This window comes from Rhinatrema bivittatum, chromosome 2 (assembly GCF_901001135.1).
Source record: "Rhinatrema bivittatum chromosome 2, aRhiBiv1.1, whole genome shotgun sequence".
In the NCBI taxonomy this organism is placed as follows: Eukaryota; Metazoa; Chordata; class Amphibia; order Gymnophiona; family Rhinatrematidae; genus Rhinatrema; species Rhinatrema bivittatum.
Window position 1 is genome coordinate 85420009 of NC_042616.1, and position 20518 is coordinate 85440526.

Consider the following 20518-nt stretch of genomic DNA (forward strand, 5'->3'; position numbering starts at 1 on the left):
TGAGGAAATTTATAAAATCATGAGTGGGGTGGAATGGCAAAATAAAGATGATTATTTATCCTGTGAAATAAATCTAAAATATAGGAACTAAGGACCAGAAGATTCAAAATGGATTGTAGAAAGTATTTTTCACTCATCACACTGTCAAGCTCTGGAATCTGTTGCCAGAGGATGTGATCAAAGCAAATAGAATAACGGGGTTTAAAAGAGGTTTTGACATTGCCCTGGAGAAAAAATCCATACCACACTATAGCCAGGTATACTAAAGATAGTTAGACTACTTTATTGGACTGCCAGGGAATTGCGATTTGGAGACAGGATGCTGGACTTGATGGACCTTAGTCTAACCAAGCATAGTGATTGTTACGTTCTTATGTACTAGAAATGTCAAAGACTGGGTTGACATAAATATTCAGGCAAAAAATATAATTTTTCTTCTTATTGAGGATAATCAATTAATATATGTCCATTGGTGTGCCATTGCAAGATAGATGTGGGAAAGTCTGAAGAGATTGCATGAGAGGTGTAATTTGAACAGCAAACTGTTTCTACTTCACAAATTATACAATCTAAGGCTGAAGGTCCTAGGAAATTCTGAAACATATTAATGCTACATTAGTAAACACAGAGAGACTTTGATGCATGGGGAAGGATTTGAAGGATGACCATGTGTCTGCAATACTATTGTGCAGCTGCCTGATTCCTATGATGCCCACATAAATACACTAGACCAGAATGTGAACTAACATTGGACTATGTGAAAGGGACACTCGTAGATACATTTATTTGCAGAAATGAGGGACTAAAGAAGATAAAGTAATCATGGAGCAGCTCTGCATAGAAGAAGGGTAGAAAGAGACAAATGATTTTCAAACTTCCCTTGCTTCAGGGGGAGGGGCAAGTATACAAAAACAAAACAACCCAGAAGAGCAAAAATTCTTCACATAGCAGGGGATAAAACATATGGGCAGGTACTGCTCAGAAGAGTGAAAAATATCTGCAGAGAAGAGGGTGTAATTGTTGGGTGGTTGTAACCCAAGCAATGTTATTACTGCAGAGAGCTGGGCCATTTGAAAAGGAACTACCCAGCCTGGAAATCTGAGAACCCAATAGTCAAAAAAAACAAAATTAGTCATTGAGACTGTGAATAGGAATTTTGAAGCTGAAAGAAAAGCTGAATTGCTTTGGAACTACAGTTTTAAACTCCTTGATTTGAGTAATGTAACAGACTGCCGGCATCGGGAAAGTGTACAGAAAAGCAGTAAAAACTGCTTTTCTGTACACCCTCCGACTTAATATCATGGCGATATTAAGTCGGAGGACCCAAAAGTAAAAAATAACTAAAAATTAAAAAAAAAAAAATTTAAAATCAGCCCGCAGCTCGCGGGTTGAAAACCAGATGCTCAATTTTGCCGGCATCCGGTTTCCGAACCCGTGGCTGTCAGCAGGTTTGAGAACCGACGCTGGCAAAATTGAGCGTCGGCTGTCAAATCCACTGACAGCCGCCGCTCCTGTCAAAAAAGAGGCGCTAGGGACAAGCTAGTGTCCCTAGCGCCTCTCTTTACCTCAGGCCCTAATTTGAATATTTTTTTTTACTGAATCGCGCACAGGAGAGTGGCCTGTGCGCGCGCTGGGAGAGCGGGCACTTGCCCGCTCTCCCGCGACTTTTACTATATTGGCCTGTGAGGGAGAGAGCATGTGTATATATGTGTGATTGAGAGCTTGCGTGTGACTGAAAGAGTGGAGAAAGTTGCAAGCAAACCATCCCTCCTCCTGCTAACTCAAAACAATCAGGGCACCTGGATATCAAACGTTCTTAGGTATGCAGAGCAAAGCATTTTTTAATCATTATTATTTTTCATTATTGGGTCTTTGTGCCTGCTATTTGGAAATATTTTATTGGTCTCTAGAAATTTTTGGTAAGAGTTTTTAATTATTGGATATTAGTGATGTGCATTCGTTTTTGCCGAATTGGACTATTTCAAAGAAATAGTCCAATTCGGCATGGGTCGGAGGACCTGAATCCCGAGACGGATTTTCCCTGAACTTTGGGGAAAATTTGTTGTTCGGGTTAGCGTGGGGGGGAGGGGCAACTTTATTTAAAATAAAAAAAAAACACCCAACTCTTAAAATGGATGGCCCACGCCATTTTCTAAGATGGCGCCAGCCGTCCATTGCTCCTACCATGTGACAGGGGCTGACCAATGGCACGGTAGCCCCTATCACATGGTAAGGGCAAAGGGCCACCAGCGCCATTTTGTTTACTGGCTGCCGACTGCCTGAAAGCGGGAGATCGCTCCTGGGACCCCCATTGAACCACCACGGATTTCAGGCATTTTTTTGGGGGGAGGGGGAGATTGGAGGGTAGGGGGGGTTGTAAATAGCTAAATTTTAAGGGTTGGGTGTTTTGGGGGGGGGGGGGTTCAGCAAAAATTGCCAAGAAAAAAAAAACCGATGGAAAACAAAGTTTTCCCACGGGTTGGCCGACCCAGGATAAAAACACGAAGCACATCTCTATTGGATATATCATTCATCAGCTGGTTTTACTGCTATTGATTTTATATTTCTTGATTTGTTTTATGACACTGGTGATGTTTCTTTTTTACTTTTGTTACACTGCACACAGAATCTCTGGCTTCTTGCGGTTTCCAGTTCAGTTTTTCTTGGCATGTTTCTATTTATGCTTTATGGTCTCTTTATTCTTTGTTAGGTGAGGATCTGAATGTGTGACTGAGGTGAGGTATTCTGCTGGCGTGTAGTTTCTGTATAGGACTCTTTAGCAGCATGGCTTGGTCCGTTTTCCTATTAGGAGTAGTATTGGAGTTTTACGGTCTGGTGTAATATTTTCAGTTTTGCCTTGTAAGTTTGAGTGCTGGAAATTGGCGCTGTTTTGGTATGGGATGTTTATGCAATTCAGACAGAGTACTTATCTTTCCCTTGTGTCATTCTTAACAATAAAAATAATACTGGGCCTTTATTTTTTATTTCCACCATGAATTGTAATGAGCAGTGTGTCACAGATGTGAACGTGGTCTGTCAGGTGTGTCATGGTGGGAAAAAGATTGAGAACCACTGATCTAATACAGCAAGTTAAATTACCTTATTGTAAACAGAGTTCCACAGCTAAAGAATGGAAACATTAAAGCTATTTATTTACATAAAAATCTCAAAATTAAGAGCCTGAGAGACAAGAAAAATGGTTATTGTAGTATACATGTGTGAGACAAAAGGCCTCAATGATTGTTTCACACTTAAATGAGTACTTCTCAGTTTCAGCCTTTGGGTAGGGCAAGCTGGGTGGTTACCCAGGGTGGCATAAGATAAGGAAGAACTTGCAGATGAACTGCATTGGGCACTGTGTTTGGATGCTCAATCCCTTGTCACTTGAAATACACATGAGTCGCTCGGTCCATATATTCTCCTCAGTTGTCCATACGGATGAATCTAGGTTTACACTGGAACTTGTTGCTTCTCACTGTCACATACTCCTTGGGTTGCTTCATTGTTTTTCTTTAGTGACTTTGTGTACCTGGAGTTTCCAAAAGGGGACCATTGTCTTCATTGGTCCGCTCGGATCACTATGGATTAGCTCTAGTGGCTGACTTACTCTGCTGTGGCTTGCCTCTGGCAGTGGTGCACATGTCACTCTGCTTTTCAGATCGCACACGCATGTCAGTGTCTCTATGTACAGGGATACCTTTAAATCTGCCATCATGCATTTGTTCAGCAAGCCATTTATTTCATCTGGGCATCTGTGCCCCAGGCACCTGTGCCATGTGTGTATGCATGCAGTTTTGGTGCGGGGGTTGGAAAACTATTTTAGCTTCCTCAACTGTGCAAATGATCCGGTATAGGTTATCACCCACATTCTCTTGTGCCACTATGCTTGTATCTTTTTTTAATCTGCATGTGTTCTTACAGAAGAGGACAATGAAGCCCTTGCTTGTCAGGCATTTCACTGCTTCCCTTCAAGTCTGTCACACACAGAGCATCTTTCTTGAGAAATGTGTGTATGCACCTAGCAGTGGTGGCACATGTAAGCCATCCTTCTCCTTTCCTCATCATAGAAATACATTTCCCATCTGCTAGGCATATTTTATGTCTGTGAAAAAAAACTGTATTTTTCATGTGGCTTGTTGCTCCCAAATTCCAAACTTTTTGGTTATCTTGCAGCTCCCTAAGGGGCAGCATACTTGCTACTCTTGTTTAATATCTATATGGTTCCCGTGTGTCAGATAATTAGGAAGTGCAGTGTCAAATATTACAATCAAACAGACAATGTCCAGTTGCTGTAACCTATGATGAAGTGTTATTTTCTCTGCCTATTTGTGTTTCTCTGCCTATCTGTGTTTCAAACTGACTGTTAGCCAGAAAACTGTAACTGAATGCTCAGAATTATGTAATTTTAAAGCTGGGACCATCTGTACAGCTATGCAAATTCCTTATGCCCCTAAAGATGGCTTTACTGGTACAGAGACCCAATAAAGTTAAGAAATCTAGGGGGTTTCCTGTACAATAATTTTAATATTGACTTTATTAATGATTCACAGGTAAATTTTAAACAGTAGCATTCGTGCACCCATAAACATGTGTATTGGGCACATGAGCAAAAATACACTTAATTTTATCACGTGCCTGCAAATACACATGGATCATTTAAAATCCCTATAGCACATATGCGTGGAGCCTTTGTGCATCTACTAACAAGTGACCATTGGGGGGGGGGGGGGGAAGAGAGAGAGAGAAAGAGATAGAAAGCAAAAGAGGAGGACCGGAAGGCTCATCTGCATACTGCTCCCAGCATCCCCCGGGAGAGACATCCAGAGGTCACCGCAAGTGATCCAAGGATTGACTTCCACAGCCCCAGCTTCCAGAGGCCCCGCACCCTTTGCAGTAGAGGAGGACTGGAAGGCTCATCTGCATACTGCTCCCAGCATCCTCCAGGAGAGACGGCCAGAGGTCACTGCAAGCGATCCAGGGATTGACTTCCTCAGCCCCAGCTTCCAGAGGCCCCGCACCCTTTGCAGTAGAGGAGGACTGGAAGGCTCATCTGCATACTGCTCCCAGTATCCCCTGGGAGAGGCGTCCAGAAGTTACCACAAGCGATCAGCCTCCTTCCCTGCTGGTGCTTATACCATGCCATCATTGTGGCAGAGGAGGCAGCAGCAGGTAAAACCTCAGCTCTAGTAAGTGTCCTGCTAGCAGGAGGGCAGATAGGAAGAAAAAAGGATCATGCTGAGACTGAACCCTGTATCCAGTTGCAAGTAGCAGGGCTATCATGGGGGATGGGGATGGAGAATGGCAAGGAGGGGAGGGGCTCTGAACAGTTGCTTGGATTTTCCTTGCCCTTATCCCCTATGGACAGCACTGCATCTGGCACCTTTCTTTCTAGAACAAAAGCACTGCTGCTAACATAATCCCTCTGTGTTCCCCCAAATATTACTGTAGAACTCATATTGTATTTACAACTCTGCAGTAATAAAAATGCATTTTGTTTTTGGGAACTAACTGTTACAATGTTAAAAACAATTCAGTCTATATGTACGTAAAAGGCTACTGGGGAGAAACAACCACTTTATAAGATTTATAGCCCGCTGATACACAGACCTCAATGGATTACAGTAAACATACATAACAGACATGTACAAATACAACAATTACAGTTAAAATGAAAATAAAAGCAACATAAACAAACAAAGCCAAAAATAAAACATGAAAGCCTTTTCAATTAACCTGAAATGTCACATCCCTGCTTATTGCTTATTAATATATATTCTTCAGCATTATAACTATAGGCAGCAGGGTTACAATACTCCTATCCTCTGTTTGAAAGGGAAGTTTCTTTAGAATACTTTGACAAGGAGCCTTGTTATGCAGAATGATACTTTCAACACTTTTTGAAAGTTTAAAAATGTCCTTTAGCCTACATAATGACACCTTAGTCTGATATGCATCTGCCTATCTAGCCAATAACATGACTCCCATTTTTCTTATACAGGTCTTCACAGGAATTTTCACAGCAGAAATGATCTTCAAAATCATTGCCCTGGATCCATACTATTACTTCCAGCAGGGCTGGAATATTTTTGACAGCATAATAGTCTGTCTGAGCCTTATGGAGCTAGGCTTGTCCAGCAGCAAGGGGAATTTCTCTATTTTGCGTTCCTTCAGATTGGTAACTAACTTATTATCTTTTGCCCTTTCCTCATTTCATAAACCCGTTTCTTAAAGTTTAGATTTGCCAATTTTCTCTATAATAAAATTATTTTCTGTTACTAAATTTCTTCAGTAGGAAGAAATTAATTTTCTTCCCTGTACTTTATTGAAATTACTTTATTAGGTATTACTTATTATAAAGGTCAACAAATGGTCCAAAAAAAGGTATCACCTTAATATATTTGTGGTTAGCTTTCAAAGGCTATGTCCTCTTTCTTAGGCCAATGCAGACTGCACATTTATTTATTTATTTATTTTTGGTTTTTATATACCGGAAGTTCCTGTATACAATACATATCACTCCAGTTCACAAATAACAGAGATAACTGTCACCGGGGAGGCGGTTTACATGGAACATATCGAATAAAATGAACAGATAATCTATAATAAAGTACAATCTAATGGGGATATAGCCCTTAAAAGCTAAACATGTATATATATTAGTCCAATAAGGTCGTATCACCTATTGGACTATTTGTTGACCTTTATTTCTATGTATGTTAGTGGCCCATTAGGGCAAGCATACCACTTATAACAATGTAAAGATTTGTAATTTAATAAGAATATTCAGTAGACTGCTTGAACAGTGTATTAGATTGCATTTAAAATTTATAAACATATGGGGGTAGATGTTCAAAAGCCATTTAGATGGATAACTGAAAAGTTATCCATCTAAATGGATAATCAAGTGGTTCAGGTGGTTAGGTCAGTGGACTGGAGGTTTTTGCAGGGAAGGTCTGGGTGAAGAGCTATGCTTTAACTTTTTTTTTTTCTGAAGGTGAGGTAGCAGGGCTCAAGATGCAAAGTTAGCAGTTCTTCCAGATATTTGGTGTGTAGCAGCTAAAGGCACTGGGGTAGATCTTTAAAAAATACGCGATCGCGCACCAGGCGCGAGCAAAAGTACGCTGGATTTTATAAGATACGCGCGTAGCCGCGCGTATCTTATAAAATCCGGGGTCGGCGCGCACAAGGGGGTGCACATTTGTGCAACATGCGCGCGCCGAGCCCAGCGCGCGCTGCCTGTTCCCTCCGAGGCCACTCCGATTTCGGAGCAGCCTCGGAGGGAACTTTCCTTCGCCCTCCCCCACCTTCCCCTCCCTTCCCCTACCTAACCCACCCCCCCCGGCCCTATCTAAACCACCCCCCCTACCTTTGTCGGCAAAGTTACGCCTGCTAAAAGCAGGCGTAACTTTGCGCACGCCAGCCAGCAGCCCCGCTCCGTCCTCCAGTCCCGGGGGCTGGTCTGGAGGCCTCGACCATGCCCCCGGGCCGGCGCCACACCCCCGGGCCCGCCCCTGAAACGCTGCGGCACGCCCCCGAAATGCCGCGTCGTTTCGGGAACGCCCCCGGGCACACCCCCTCCCACCCCTTTTCGAAAGCCCCGGGACTTGCGCGTGTCCTGGGGCTTTACGCGTGCCGGCGGCCTATGCAAAATAGGCGCGCCAGCGCGCGAGGGCCCTGCGCGCTTAAATCCGGAAGGATTTACGCGCGCAGGCCTTTTAAAATCCACCCCTCAGAGTCTAGTACAGGACAGTCTGGCAGAGACCAGAAGAGTGGAGGAAAGAAGGGCCAACTAGTAGGATTGAAGAAGACATTGAGATAGGTAATCTGGGGCCTGTTTATTCACGCACGTGAAGCAGAGAGTTTTGAATTTATCCTGCTTTTGACAGGGATCACTTCTGCCCCAGAATATCCTCACAATTTAGGAGGTAAACCTGGGGCGGGTCTGGAGATGGGAGGTCGACATTATGTACCAAAGTGGGTATGACTTTAAACTCAGGGGTAGAGCTTACTCACGGTACCCTTTGGCTTACATCTGTGTTCAGGGATTCTTACATGAGCCACCAGGGTATTTGGACATTGGGAGGGGTCTATTACAGAGCATTGTTGCCCCATTAACTTGTACTAGGAGCATGAGTCACCTTAACCTGGTGATGCTCCTGGGGTAGAAAGTTAACAACACGTCTTGAGTTATAGTTAACTTTCCCAGAGTAGTGCAGAGCACAACGATTTTTCACATGCTATGCGACTTCTTGGCATGCCAATGAGCCGTTTTGCATACATGCACGTGCAGTGTAGCTAGTTAGTAAATCTGCATTGAGTCTGATTTAGGGGCCAGGAAATAACATGTAGTAGTTTGTGATAACACATTCTGCTCATCATTTCCAGTTTGCCTGCAAGAACCCATTTTACCATGCGGTAAACATTTTTACTTTGCGCAAACTCATTATTGCAGCATAATGTTTAGGAGCCTAAGGCCTTAATGCATAGCACATTATTTGTGGAAAGCATAAAAGGCCCTTACTGTTCATTTTCAGCTTTATTGCAAAGGCCCTTGAACAATGTGGCATTATTTGCTCTATTTCTCTCTGATTTTTTTTTTTTTTTTACATTTTTTTTCACAGCTCAGAGTCTTCAAACTGGCAAAATCTTGGCCAACATTAAATACTCTCATTAAAATTATTGGAAATTCAGTTGGAGCCCTAGGTAACCTCACCCTGGTCCTGGCAATTATAGTCTTTATATTTGCTGTGGTGGGGATGCAACTGTTTGGAAAAAGCTACAAGGACTGTGTCTGCAAGATAAACGAAAACTGTAAATTGCCACGCTGGCACATGAACGATTTCTTCCATTCCTTTCTTATTGTATTCCGTGTTCTCTGTGGAGAATGGATTGAGACAATGTGGGACTGTATGGAAGTATCTGAGCAACCTTTGTGCATTCTAGTCTTCATGCTGGTCATGGTGATAGGAAACCTAGTGGTAAGTGTTCAAGCTATTCTTCTCCTTTTGTTATATGTCTGCAGTACCTTGTTAATCAATATTATCTTAAATGTGGCAGTTTTCTTTGTTTAAAAACTGTAGATCTCATAGGATGAAAAGCTGGTTGGGGGGGGGGGGGGGGGGAAGAGTCAAGATGGCGGCTTGACCGGAGCACTGAGCTGCCCCTCTGGAAGGTTTTTCTAAATTTATTCTTATTTTTTGAATTTCCGATACCTCCGAAAAGGAAGGGGAGAGTAAGAACTTACCCCTTGAGTTCTACTCCCCCCCGGGATAGAAAACGATCCTTCAGTGCACCGGAATGACTTTGCATGGAGGGACAGGCGTTCTGGCTGTCGCGGCGGGGGGAGGAGAACCCGCCCCGACCTCGGAGGAGATCTCGCTGATTCCTATGGGTGAAGGGCTGCTGCTAGAAACACGGGGAGACATGTCGCCGCGCTCCGCTCAGAGTCACGGTGTTGGAGCTATGGATACGGAGGTCGAGTATGTAGCACCATGTGATTCACCCATGTTTGGTTTGTCGGGAGCCAGCGAGGAAGCTGTTGGAGGCTTGGAATTACTTGGAGCGGCTGACCTGGTGTTGGGTGGAGAGATGCCTGCTGCTGAACCCCTGTTGAGCCAAGGTTTGTCAACTATGGTCCAGAAACCAGCGGTAGTCACTCTAGATTCCCTATGGGATCTTTCATCCTCTATGGTAAAAATGTTTTCTGATTGTTCAATGAAAATAAATGCGATAACTCAACCAATGGAAATTATCTCAAAGAATAATGAAGTATACCAGCAAGAAACTTTAGAAAAGTTTAAGGCTATGGAAATGGATTTTGCACCATGTGTTATTATCCAAGATTGTGGAGCCATGAAAAGAAAAGTGGAATATATTGAGAATGCTTTAAGACATTTAAACTTGCGAGTTTTAAACTTTCCAAGGGTGGTGGGAGAAATTCCACGAGTTACCCTAAGAAAATATTTCTTAGACGTTACAAATGAATCTGCTCCCCTCCTTGGATAAAGTATATTTTCTGCCTACTCACTCAAAAATGCAACCTCAGGCTATTTCTGTTGATCTGGGAAATTTAACAGCAAGCTAGAATCTTCTGCCTATGAAATATCTGAGACAACTTCACTACTGATATCTTTCTTTACTGAAAAAGACCTGAGTACGGTAATGAAAAGTTATTTTAAAAAATCTAACACCCTGTTCATGGGTCAAAAAAATCTGGATTTTTCCTGATTTGACTAAATCTACGTAGGAGAGAAGGAAAGGCTTCCTGGCCTTGCAGAAAGAGACTCTAGCTATAGGTGCAACCTTTTTTCTACAGTTCCCATGCAAATGTATAATTAAGTTCAATAGAGATAATTATGGTTTTTTTCTTCCGGAACAGCTAAAGAGTTTTATAGATTCCAAGAGGGTTCTACTGTGAAGTAGCAATATCTAGGTTATCTCATCCTATGAAAGATAAGCAAGTCATTTCAAGTTAATTCTTTTCCTTTAAAGATTATCTTCTTTTTGATCTCGTATATTTCTCCTCCCCCTCATTCATTGTGGTCTAATGGGTAAAATGGTGGTGTTATCCTAAAAGATAAATATTTCTTAGATTTTTTGTTAATGTAAACGCCTTATTAGTGTTCAAAGTGGATGTTTTGTTTGGATTTTTGAAAATTAATAAAAATAAAAAATAAAAGCTGGGTGGGTGGGGGGGTAGGAGGTGGAATTCTCTGCGTATTATGTATTTTTTTTAAATGGAATTTCAAAATAGGGCCCAAAAGAAGTTAGGGATGCATATTCTCACAACTCAGTCTCCCTCAGGCACTGGATGCACCCGATTTGCCATACATGTGACTGGCTTTACTTTGTGCAGAAAGCAGTTTTCAATACAATAACATAGTTGTTTTAGTTCACAAAAGCTTTTGTCAAAACTTACTCTGTGACACAGAGCTTACAGCAATTCAAGGATATCTGCTTAGCCACAGAGTTTCTGCCAACTTCGACCCAGCTGCTTAGCACCGTTCCTTTAGCGGTTCAGCCAGCCTAACGCATCTGTTTAACACAGCTCAGTTAGTTCAGTAGACCTTAGATCCAGCTGCTTAGCACAGTTCACTAAACTTAAATGCAGCTGCTCTTTTCCTTTTGGACAGGCTCTTCCAGTAAACAAGATCCTATCCTTTAAGGAAACACCCCCTGTAGCAACAACAGATTCACTTGCTATAAACCATCCCCATGGCTGTTGACATCAGGAAAGTAAACAAGGAAAGACTCTCTCTCTCTCTCTCTAAGCTTTGAGAAATAAATCCTCACTTTATGCTTTTGTTTTTCTTGGCAAAAAGAGCTTCCCTAATTTTAGGGATCTTCATTTTTGGTTTAAATGGATTTTCACCCATAAATTCCTGGATATTTACAAAAGTGAAAATCAGCTTAAACCAATTTTCATCCTAATTTTATAGGGGTTGAAAGCAGGGGGGGGGGGGGGGGGGGGGGAGGGCTAAAGGCATGAAGCCTTTGGCCTGGTGCTATCCCCCTTCAACTGACAGCAGCCGTCACCACTGCTGCTGCTGCCGCTCTTCCTGCCCCAATCCCCGATCCTGGCCAGTTGCCCAGTGCTCCTAAAATCAGAGGATGCTGGCCTTGCAGCGCCTTGGTCCCTCTTTCTGCTCTGCGGCTTGCTGGTCATCAGGCGCCGGCAGTCGTAGAACAGGAAGACACCCCCAAGGCCTTGCAAGGTCATGATTCTTTAGGAGATGGGTGAGTGCTTTGCAGCAGCGCTGGGGGAGGAGGAGTGGGTGTGAAGGGATTGTGGAAGTAAAAGAATATGGGCATTGTGGGGTTGGGAGTGAAGGAAATGGGTGAGGGGATTGTGGGGGAGGAAATTAAGGGATTGTGGAAAGTTAAAAGAATGAGGGGGTGTGAGTGAAGGAGGTGGGTGGGGCAGAGTGAAGGAATGAGGGAATTGTGTGAGGAGGGTGTGAATGAGGTTTTGTGAGGATATTAGGGGGAAGGGAGTTGGTGGAAGGGGTAGAGAGCAAGGCTGGGAAGAAAATGGGACAGGGGTTGAGAGCAAGTAGGTGTGGGCTTAGGGGGAGAAGAGGGCTGAAGAAGAGGGGGAGGGGAAGAGGTGGGATGCTGAGGGGCAAGAAGAAAGAGAAAAGGATTGAGAAGAAAGTCTTGGTCATTGTTTTTGTTGGAGGACCTCCCTTCACCTCCTCCTCTTCCCTGCTCCCACTCCCTCCTCTTGCTTTTTCTTTTCCCTCAAGCACCAAGCCTATCCACAACCCATACCCCTGCTCTCTACAAAAAAAAAACAACAAAGACTTGGTAGGCCCAGCATAGTACCATAAATTATGTCAGGGCTGCAGAGCCTTCATTGCTTTTCTTGAGCACAGACCTTTACCCTCTGACATGTCCTAAAACTTTAGGGGACAATGTACTAAAGTGCATTAATGCTTGTGATAGAATTAATGCACTTTAGTACAACGGTTACTAAATTTTCAATAAATTATTAAAGAATATAATTATTTTCATAATCAATTTTAAATACAAACATTTTTTCAATGATATCAAAATATCTTATTTTATGAAATACATAAAAGTTTAACTCCTTATAATCATCTATCCAAATATCAACCATACATAAAACAACATACTATTCCTATCACCAAAAAACCAAACATACATAAAACATCCACATGCTCTCATTAAAAAATTACAATATTCTTTTTTAATTCTTTCCCAGAATAATATTCTTTTTGCATCATTCTTCCATTTTCATAACCAAATTTTTACAAAAAATTTTTTAGTGATACAAAAATACCCTACATTATGAAATACATAAAAGGTTAACCCCTTATAAACATCTATCCAAATATTAATCATACATAAAACAACATACCCTTCCTATTACACCCAAAAAACAAACATATATATAAATCATCCGCACACTCTCATTAAAAAATTACAGTACTCTTTTTTTTACATCATTCCTACTACAATATTCGTTTTTATATCATTCCATTCCCAACATGTTTTGCTTAATTGAAAGCTTCTTCAGGGGGTTTTAAGTATTGCTTCTAACAAAATTTTCTTTTGGAAATCATTCAAATTATGTAAAAGATATTGGAAAATAATTTTTGCCCAGAAGAAATATGTGAAATTCCAGTTCACCACGATACAAAGGTTTTTCTCTTAAATCTACAAAAATTTGTTTAAAAAAAATGTAAGAAATACTTTATATCTATATGTTCAGCCACATAAATTATTATTTTTAATAATGTATGCATAAGAATATCAAAATTATACCATCTAATATTTCAATTGTAATCTTCCATATAAAAAAGGTAACCACTTCTGCTTCATAATTCTTCTCATAGGGTTGTACATCAAGGGGTGTTATCCTTTTTGTCAATAAATCTACCAAAAATACATTACATCAATAGTGTTACAAAAACAATGTACATATTTCTTAAAAATTATTTTGTATTTATAAAGAGATCGAAGCTGAAACTTGCCTTTCGAAAAAGGTGGAGGAATATAATCAGTGCCAACAAATAGCCGACAACAGACATTAAACAAATGTCATCTTAATCTGGTTTCAATATCACTTGTCCTTAATGTGACCTGTCAGATCTTTATATATTGTATAAGATCAGGTACAATATGTGAAATGGAAATGCCTGAATGCAAGAGCCAATCACAAACAATGAGCCCATTCTGTTTTAGAATTCACACCACTAAATTGTCAGGATATATTAGGGCTCTTGACAGCTGTGTTTTTTTCATATCTAGGCATACCTGCATGCTATTTACGTGTGTCCTGAAAATTGGTGTCCTTTCGTGAGAGAGTGAGACCCTTTATAAGACTCTCATATTAGTCATCTATTTATACCACAATAGGAGGATCATCTAGTAACTCGAGGTGAGGTTTTGGTGGTGGTTTAGGGTTTGAGGGGCAGTTTTACATACACAGTCAGACATATGAACAGCACAGTACACATCAGTGAAGATTTGATGTGATTTGGAATGAGGAAAGATGTAATGTGATTCGGAATGAGGAAAGGTACACAAAGATGAGATTTCTACAATGCATGCTCTACCTGGGTGCCACCCTAAAGGTGCTCACTCTTTCTCTTTCTCTCCAGGATTCGCAATATTTATTGTAAATCCCATTTCAGACATATTGCACTGTTTAATAGGGATGTGAATTGTTTTTCTGACGATTGAAAATATCGTGATCTCCCGCTCTCGGGCCGTCAGCTGCCACTAATCAAAATGGCGCCGATGGCCCTTTGCCTTTACCCTGTGACAGGGTATCCGTGCCATTGGCTGGCCCCTGTCACATGGTAGGAGCACTGGATGGCCCACGCCGTTTTTAAAAATGGCCCGCGCTCCTACCATGTGACAGGGGCCAGCCAATGGCACGGATACCCTGTTACATGGTAAGGGCAAAGGGCCATCGGCGCCATTTTGATTAGTGGCAGCCGACGGCCCGAGAGTGGGAAGATGGCTCCTGGGACCCCCACTGGACCACCAGGTAATTTTAAAAAGTTTTTTGGGGGGGATGGGAGGGTGGGGGAAGCTAAAGGATATGTTTTAAAGGGTCGGGTGGGTTTTTTTGTTTATCGGCTCGGGTGCAGCCGATTAAAAAACAAAAACAAAAAAAAAAAAACCTGATTGGACCGCATGAAAAAGATTTCACTATAGTCCCCGAACCAGGAATCGGAACCGATTCCGGTTCTGATTCACATCTCTACTGTTTAACGCCAGGTGTTATTCTTTCCAGCATTACACTATTGCATGCAACGTTAAACATCCCTCATTTTCATAAACCCCATCCAAACTACTCCCCTTTGACTAAATTTTCGTAATTTGCATACGCATTGCGCGATACGAAAAATAATGCATGTGTTATGGTGGGCGTTAACGCCCTAACGCATTTTGATGAATGACCCTGATAGTTGGATTAGTTGTCCAGCTAACCCTGAATATCGAAGTTAGCCGATTAGCTTATCCAGCTAACTCAGCTTCTCCCATTTACAGTCCTGGAATGCCCCTAACTTAACCGGCCAAATTTTAGCTGGATCATGTTATCTGACTAGAATTTAGCTGCATAAGTGCTCAAATATACATTTAGCCAGAGACCTTAAGAGTTATCCAGCTAATTGCTTTTGAATATGGACCTCTGTGTTCATTTAGGATATGATTAATGGAGTTGATCACAAGGATTGGCAGTAGTGCACTATCCTAACAAACTAGATCCAGACATCCAAGGTTGCTGGCACATTTTGGCATGTCACTGAGGTGATGCACATGGACCCCTGCATGGGAATATAAGTGAGATATTCTTTTTTATGAATATTAACATATTGTTTATAGTAATATACATTTTCAAGTTGTTCCAAGTAACAGGAGGTTTAATATCCCAAGACAAAAATTATACATCTATGATTGAAACTGTGAATCAGCCCACTATATTAATGCAGGGATCCTCTGGGTTCCCCGCTAGACAGAATGCCTAGCACAGGAACTGTAAAGGTATTTTCTAGTTCTAAAACCAGCCCCTTTTGTGATCCTGAAAAGGTGTGGTTTGAGAGAGGAAAGAGATTCCTGAGAGATAGCCTTCAAGGCAGAAGTTCTTCCTGCTGAAAGGCAGAAATTCTTAGCTCTGTAGGAGGAATAAAGAGGTTCACAACAGAGTCTCCCATGTTTTTTTTTTTGAATTCCAAACAGCGGCCAGCTGTGTATCAAAGGGTTGAAGGAGAAAGAATATGATTGATCTGTGGAAGTAATCATGCTAGAATGCAATCTTATGATAGTTTTCCTCCTAAGTAATGGCTAGTGGGGAATAGAAGGAAATACTGGAGTACTGTGTTCAGTTCTGGAGTCCATATCTCAAAAAGGATAAAGACAGGATGGAGGCAGTCCAGAGAAGGGCGACCGAAATGGTGTGGGATCGGTATTGGAAGATTTATGAGGAGAGGCTGAATGATCTAAATATGTATACCCTGGAATAGAGGAGGCTCACAGGTCTTCAGTCCTCTGGATGAGAGCCCTTTACCCTAAAAGGGAATCTGGCATTAAAATGTTTCTCTCTGTAATTAATATGAGAAGGACCCTCTGGCAGGGAGTGCTCAATGAGCTATATTGTCAAACTGAAGGTGCAGAGTGAGGTTGGGAGGCCTCTCCAGAGAGTAAAATCAAAACATCCTCCTTGTTCAGAGGCTCTCTAAAATTGATCACATTGAGTTCTAAAATGGCTGGGCTAAATAGGATTGAGATATGTAAACCCAGCCCTCCAGGTGGGAGGGGTTGAGGGGGATGGAAAGCTAGACCTAGTGACATCTAGTGGGCAACCCTTAGGGGTGCCACATTCTCCCTCCCCCACGAAAAAAATGTCTGAGAGGAAGGACATTTATATACAATTTTTCCACAAAACATTGAAAACATACATTAGTAAGCATATGTAATAATAAATCTGGCCACCAGGGTGAGCTCTTACTCTGTGGAAACCAATATTAGCATAGCTTGGAGAATTAAAAGCTTACTTTAAACTGAAGCACAATGGAAAATACAACACACAACTAGTGGATCCAATTTTTCCTGTAAGATGAACAGTAATTAGTCTGAACCAATAACTAGCAGTGCCACTGCTGGCAAGCAAAGGATGCTGCCATCACCCTTAAGCATGAGGGGATGCTCTCACCATTTATTAGACTGTAAGCACATTACACAACACTTAAGACTTGTTAGACAAAATCCTCAAGTTCAATTCCTGTAAACAAAAAGCAATTATGTGAAGACTTGCCCCCCCCCCCCCCCACGTCATGACGACCAGCCAGCGGCGACCCGATTAACGGCACAATTACACCAGGCGTCGCGTGCCGGGTGTGCTCCCCTTCATGCTAACCTTTGTGCTCCTTCTAATATAATTATGTTTATGTTAATAATTTAACTTTTATTAATGTTATTTAGCTTTTTGCTTTGTTTAAAATTATTTCATTATTGATGTTTAAATGTATTAGACTAAGGAATTTTACTTCCTGCTCATTCTGTTTCATTGTAAACCGGTTTGATATGCATTTTATGCAGGAAAATCGGTATAAAAAAACTTAAAATAAATAAATAAATAAATAAATTAGAACTTTGCCTATTCAAGAAGGTGCACCCTGGGAAGGGCACTAACTAATTTTAAATACATTACAGTCATCTGAGTAATATCTCTCTTTAAAACTTCCTACTATTTTCTATCAAATATCCTGTGAAAGGTTTCTCATTAATGATTGGGACACAGGATTCTTTTTCTCCAGCAACATCATTTCCTGTAATTAAATAAAGCATTAATGTGAAGGATGTCAGATCCTGTGAGAGGATTCTACCTGCAAAATAAATCAATAGTTAATCATGAATAATGCAATAAATAAATCAAACACCCATTTTATAAATGTTAAACTTTTATGAACTATGTGTAGAAGATTCAACATTAGGACATGTCATATCCAAAATCAATGATAATTTATATCAGATTCACCCCCGATGAGGGTGATTTTAATCATAAGTCCCTTCCCCAAAGGGCTGACACAGTTCAGAATTATGTGACACCTTCTGTTCTTCTTGGTCTCTGCTGTAGGCCAGGTCATCTCCTTGACAGAAGAATTATCTCTCCATAGAGGACATCCACCCTCACCCAGAGGAGGTATCTAATCTTTACTCTCCCAAGGAACCTCACCAAGCTAGCAGGATACACCCTGAACAAAGCATAAGACAAATAAGAGAGATAAAACAGAGTCGCTTCTGTAGCAATCAGGAACAGTCTTTCAAATTTGTCTTCACCCAACCTCAGAGGGAAATCAAATCTTCACTGGGGGAACCTTTCTTTTAAGAATCCTTCAAGACCCAGAATGTTCAGGACTTGATTTTTTAATTGTCTGTCCATTTGGAAGCAGGCAGCTCACAGAGTGAGGCATCTGGTCACCACTCTTTAAGAGAAACACCACTGTGTGTTTGTATATGTTCCGCCCTAGGTACATCTCAGACACCTTATGGTTCAAAGCTCTCCTGTAGTCATGGTTCTCCCTCACTCCCTGAGGGTTTGTGACAACTTTCATGATGGTTCTGTTGGCATGCTTGGCCAGCCAGCATCCCTGTTCTCCTCCACAAAGTTCATTACATGAACAGAGACATAAGGGTATTGGAGGCAAAAATACCCAACACCTTTTGGTCAACTATTCTCTGTCCATGAGAAAACTTGTACAGGTTGGGTTTCTCACCCAGGATACTGGGCACCGCCCAGGATTGATCCCTCACCTCAGGGGGTTAAAGGTTGATCGAGGAGATTCTTTCTGCTGAACATATCAGAAGTTCTGAAGATGAAAGTGTCCTCTGACACAGTGGTCCTTTTTCCAGCTAAGTATGGGAAATCTCTGGGTAGCACAGATTCTGCTCCAGAGGAGATGCCTGAACTGCTTGGCAAGGCAGACAGCTCCATCACCATCCAGCACAATTCTCTGAAAGTCTTTGGCCAACAAACCATGAAGTTAACCTTCGAGGTAACCACCCCGTAAATCTGTTCAGCCTGAGACAGAGTAACGGCCATGTACTGCTCGCTCCGATCCTGATGTCTGTAACCCGATGCAGGCCTCGGATGGCCAGAAGACCCAGAGCTGGTAGATTCGGTGTCCAGTGATCTCACCTTGCCTTGGCCCAGATGAGGGGCTGACATTGCTTTAAGTTGCCCAGGAGGGATTCACATTAAGGTCAACGTCGGTGCAGTCTCCAGCTCCACTGATATCACTGTCCACCGGCCTTGTCCAATGACAAAGAGAACCATTGCTGCTTCTAGTTCCTTTTGCTCCTGGGCCTCCATATGATCAGCCCAGGAGAGTTTTCCGGGATCACCACTGGCCCTACCCACATGAGTGTCTGACTCCACCCAGTCTCGGATTTCCCCATATGAGCCACCTCAGGTAAGACTGACATCTTCAGTGAAGGGGGCTTCTCCTTTGCTGCAGCTTTGTCTCTTACAGTACTGCTGCCGCTTTCATCCAACCCCTCAGGGGAGACCTCAGCGGAAGGTGCTGAAGCGGAAGGGCTGGCCTGCCACGCTATGGTAATACCGGGGCCCCACTCTGATATCTTGGAACAGAGGATCTTTACAACAGTAGCAGTGAATAAAGACGTGCCCCAGATGTTGTACTGCTCTATAATCGATGCATTTGATTGCCAAGATTGCTGTCATTCCAGCAAAGGACATAAGTAGCCCAGTGCGGTTCTGTACATGTCTAGCCACTTGTGTGAGGCCAAAATACCAGTCTGGCTTACATACAGGGATGACTGCCTCACTCACCCACTGTCCACCGTCTGTCTGCACAGCATAGGTAACTTGGGCGGCCTGCCTTCATTAGAGCTGGAAAGCTTTTGGGTGGATTTTTCAGCCTTGCTATCTTGAGAAAGCATTGACGCTTTTTTCGTTACCTCACTCAAGGCGTTAGAAATTGGAATGTCCATAGATATTTAATAAATAATCAGTTTTTGAGAAGAGAAGAGATTGCTTGCTTTGGTTATTGTTTGGTATCTGAATCACAGCCTTTGCTTGCAGATCTGCCCAGCACCACACCCGTACCACACAGTCCCTCATGCTGAGGATGACGTTGCGAGCGTGCTATTGCTGCTATTATAGTGCTTTATTGGTCATATGCCGCATATGCTAAGGTAAACACAAAACCAGGGATATATTATCACTCGTTCTCTCGAGCTTAAATAACAATATACAAAATGAGAGAATCTACTATAGACTACAATAATATCATGCAAAACATATTTTTATTAATATAAAAACATGACTCTCACTAGACAGAATTAAAACTAACACACACATTCACTCACTACATCCACACCATTAAAAATAAACATCAAAAAACAATGTGACGCACTAAATGTTACAATGTGTCATAGTGTGTTAATCCTCACCCGGCTCTCCTCTAATACACAATAAAGTACCCTCAAAGTACACAATCAGCTTTTATATAAATTTCAAAAAACAGTCTTTATAAATCCACTCTTCTCATCTTATTTTTTTGTATATATGAGGTTACATCCATCCCGTTCCTTCACAGGGATTAAATTAGTTTTTTCATTCAAAAACACACTGGGGTAGATTTTCAGACGAGCGCGAATAGCCTACTTTTGTTTGCGCTCCAGGCGCAAACAAAAGTACGCTGGATTTTAGTAGATACGCACGTAGTCGCGCGTATCGGCTAAAATCCTGGATCGGCGCGCGCAAGGCTATCGATTTCGTATAGCCTGCGCGCGCCGAGCCGCACAGCCTACCCCCGTTCCCTCCTAGGCCGCTCCGAAATCGGAGCGGCCTAGAAGGGAACTTTCCTTTGCCCTCCCCTCACCTTCCCCTCCCTTCCCCTACCTAACCCACCCGCCCGGCCCTGTCTAAACCCCCATCCTATCTTTGTCGGGGGATTTACGCCTCCCGGAGGGAGGCGTAAATCCCCGCGCGCGAGCGGGACTCCTGCGCGCCGGGCCG

General features: G+C 42.2%; 1 protein-coding gene across 13 annotated transcripts in view; it reads left to right on the forward strand.

Moving 5' to 3' along the window:
- Positions 1-20518, forward strand: part of LOC115084076 (sodium channel protein type 5 subunit alpha-like) — a 1049386-nt gene that overhangs the window by 515659 nt on the left and 513209 nt on the right. For all 13 annotated transcript variants that reach the window (XM_029588401.1, XM_029588411.1, XM_029588408.1 and 10 more), the window contains exons 15-16: positions 5999-6175; positions 8622-8978. In XM_029588401.1, coding sequence (XP_029444261.1) covers positions 5999-6175; positions 8622-8978 — 534 coding nt within the window. The remainder of the gene's footprint in view (positions 1-5998; positions 6176-8621; positions 8979-20518) is intronic.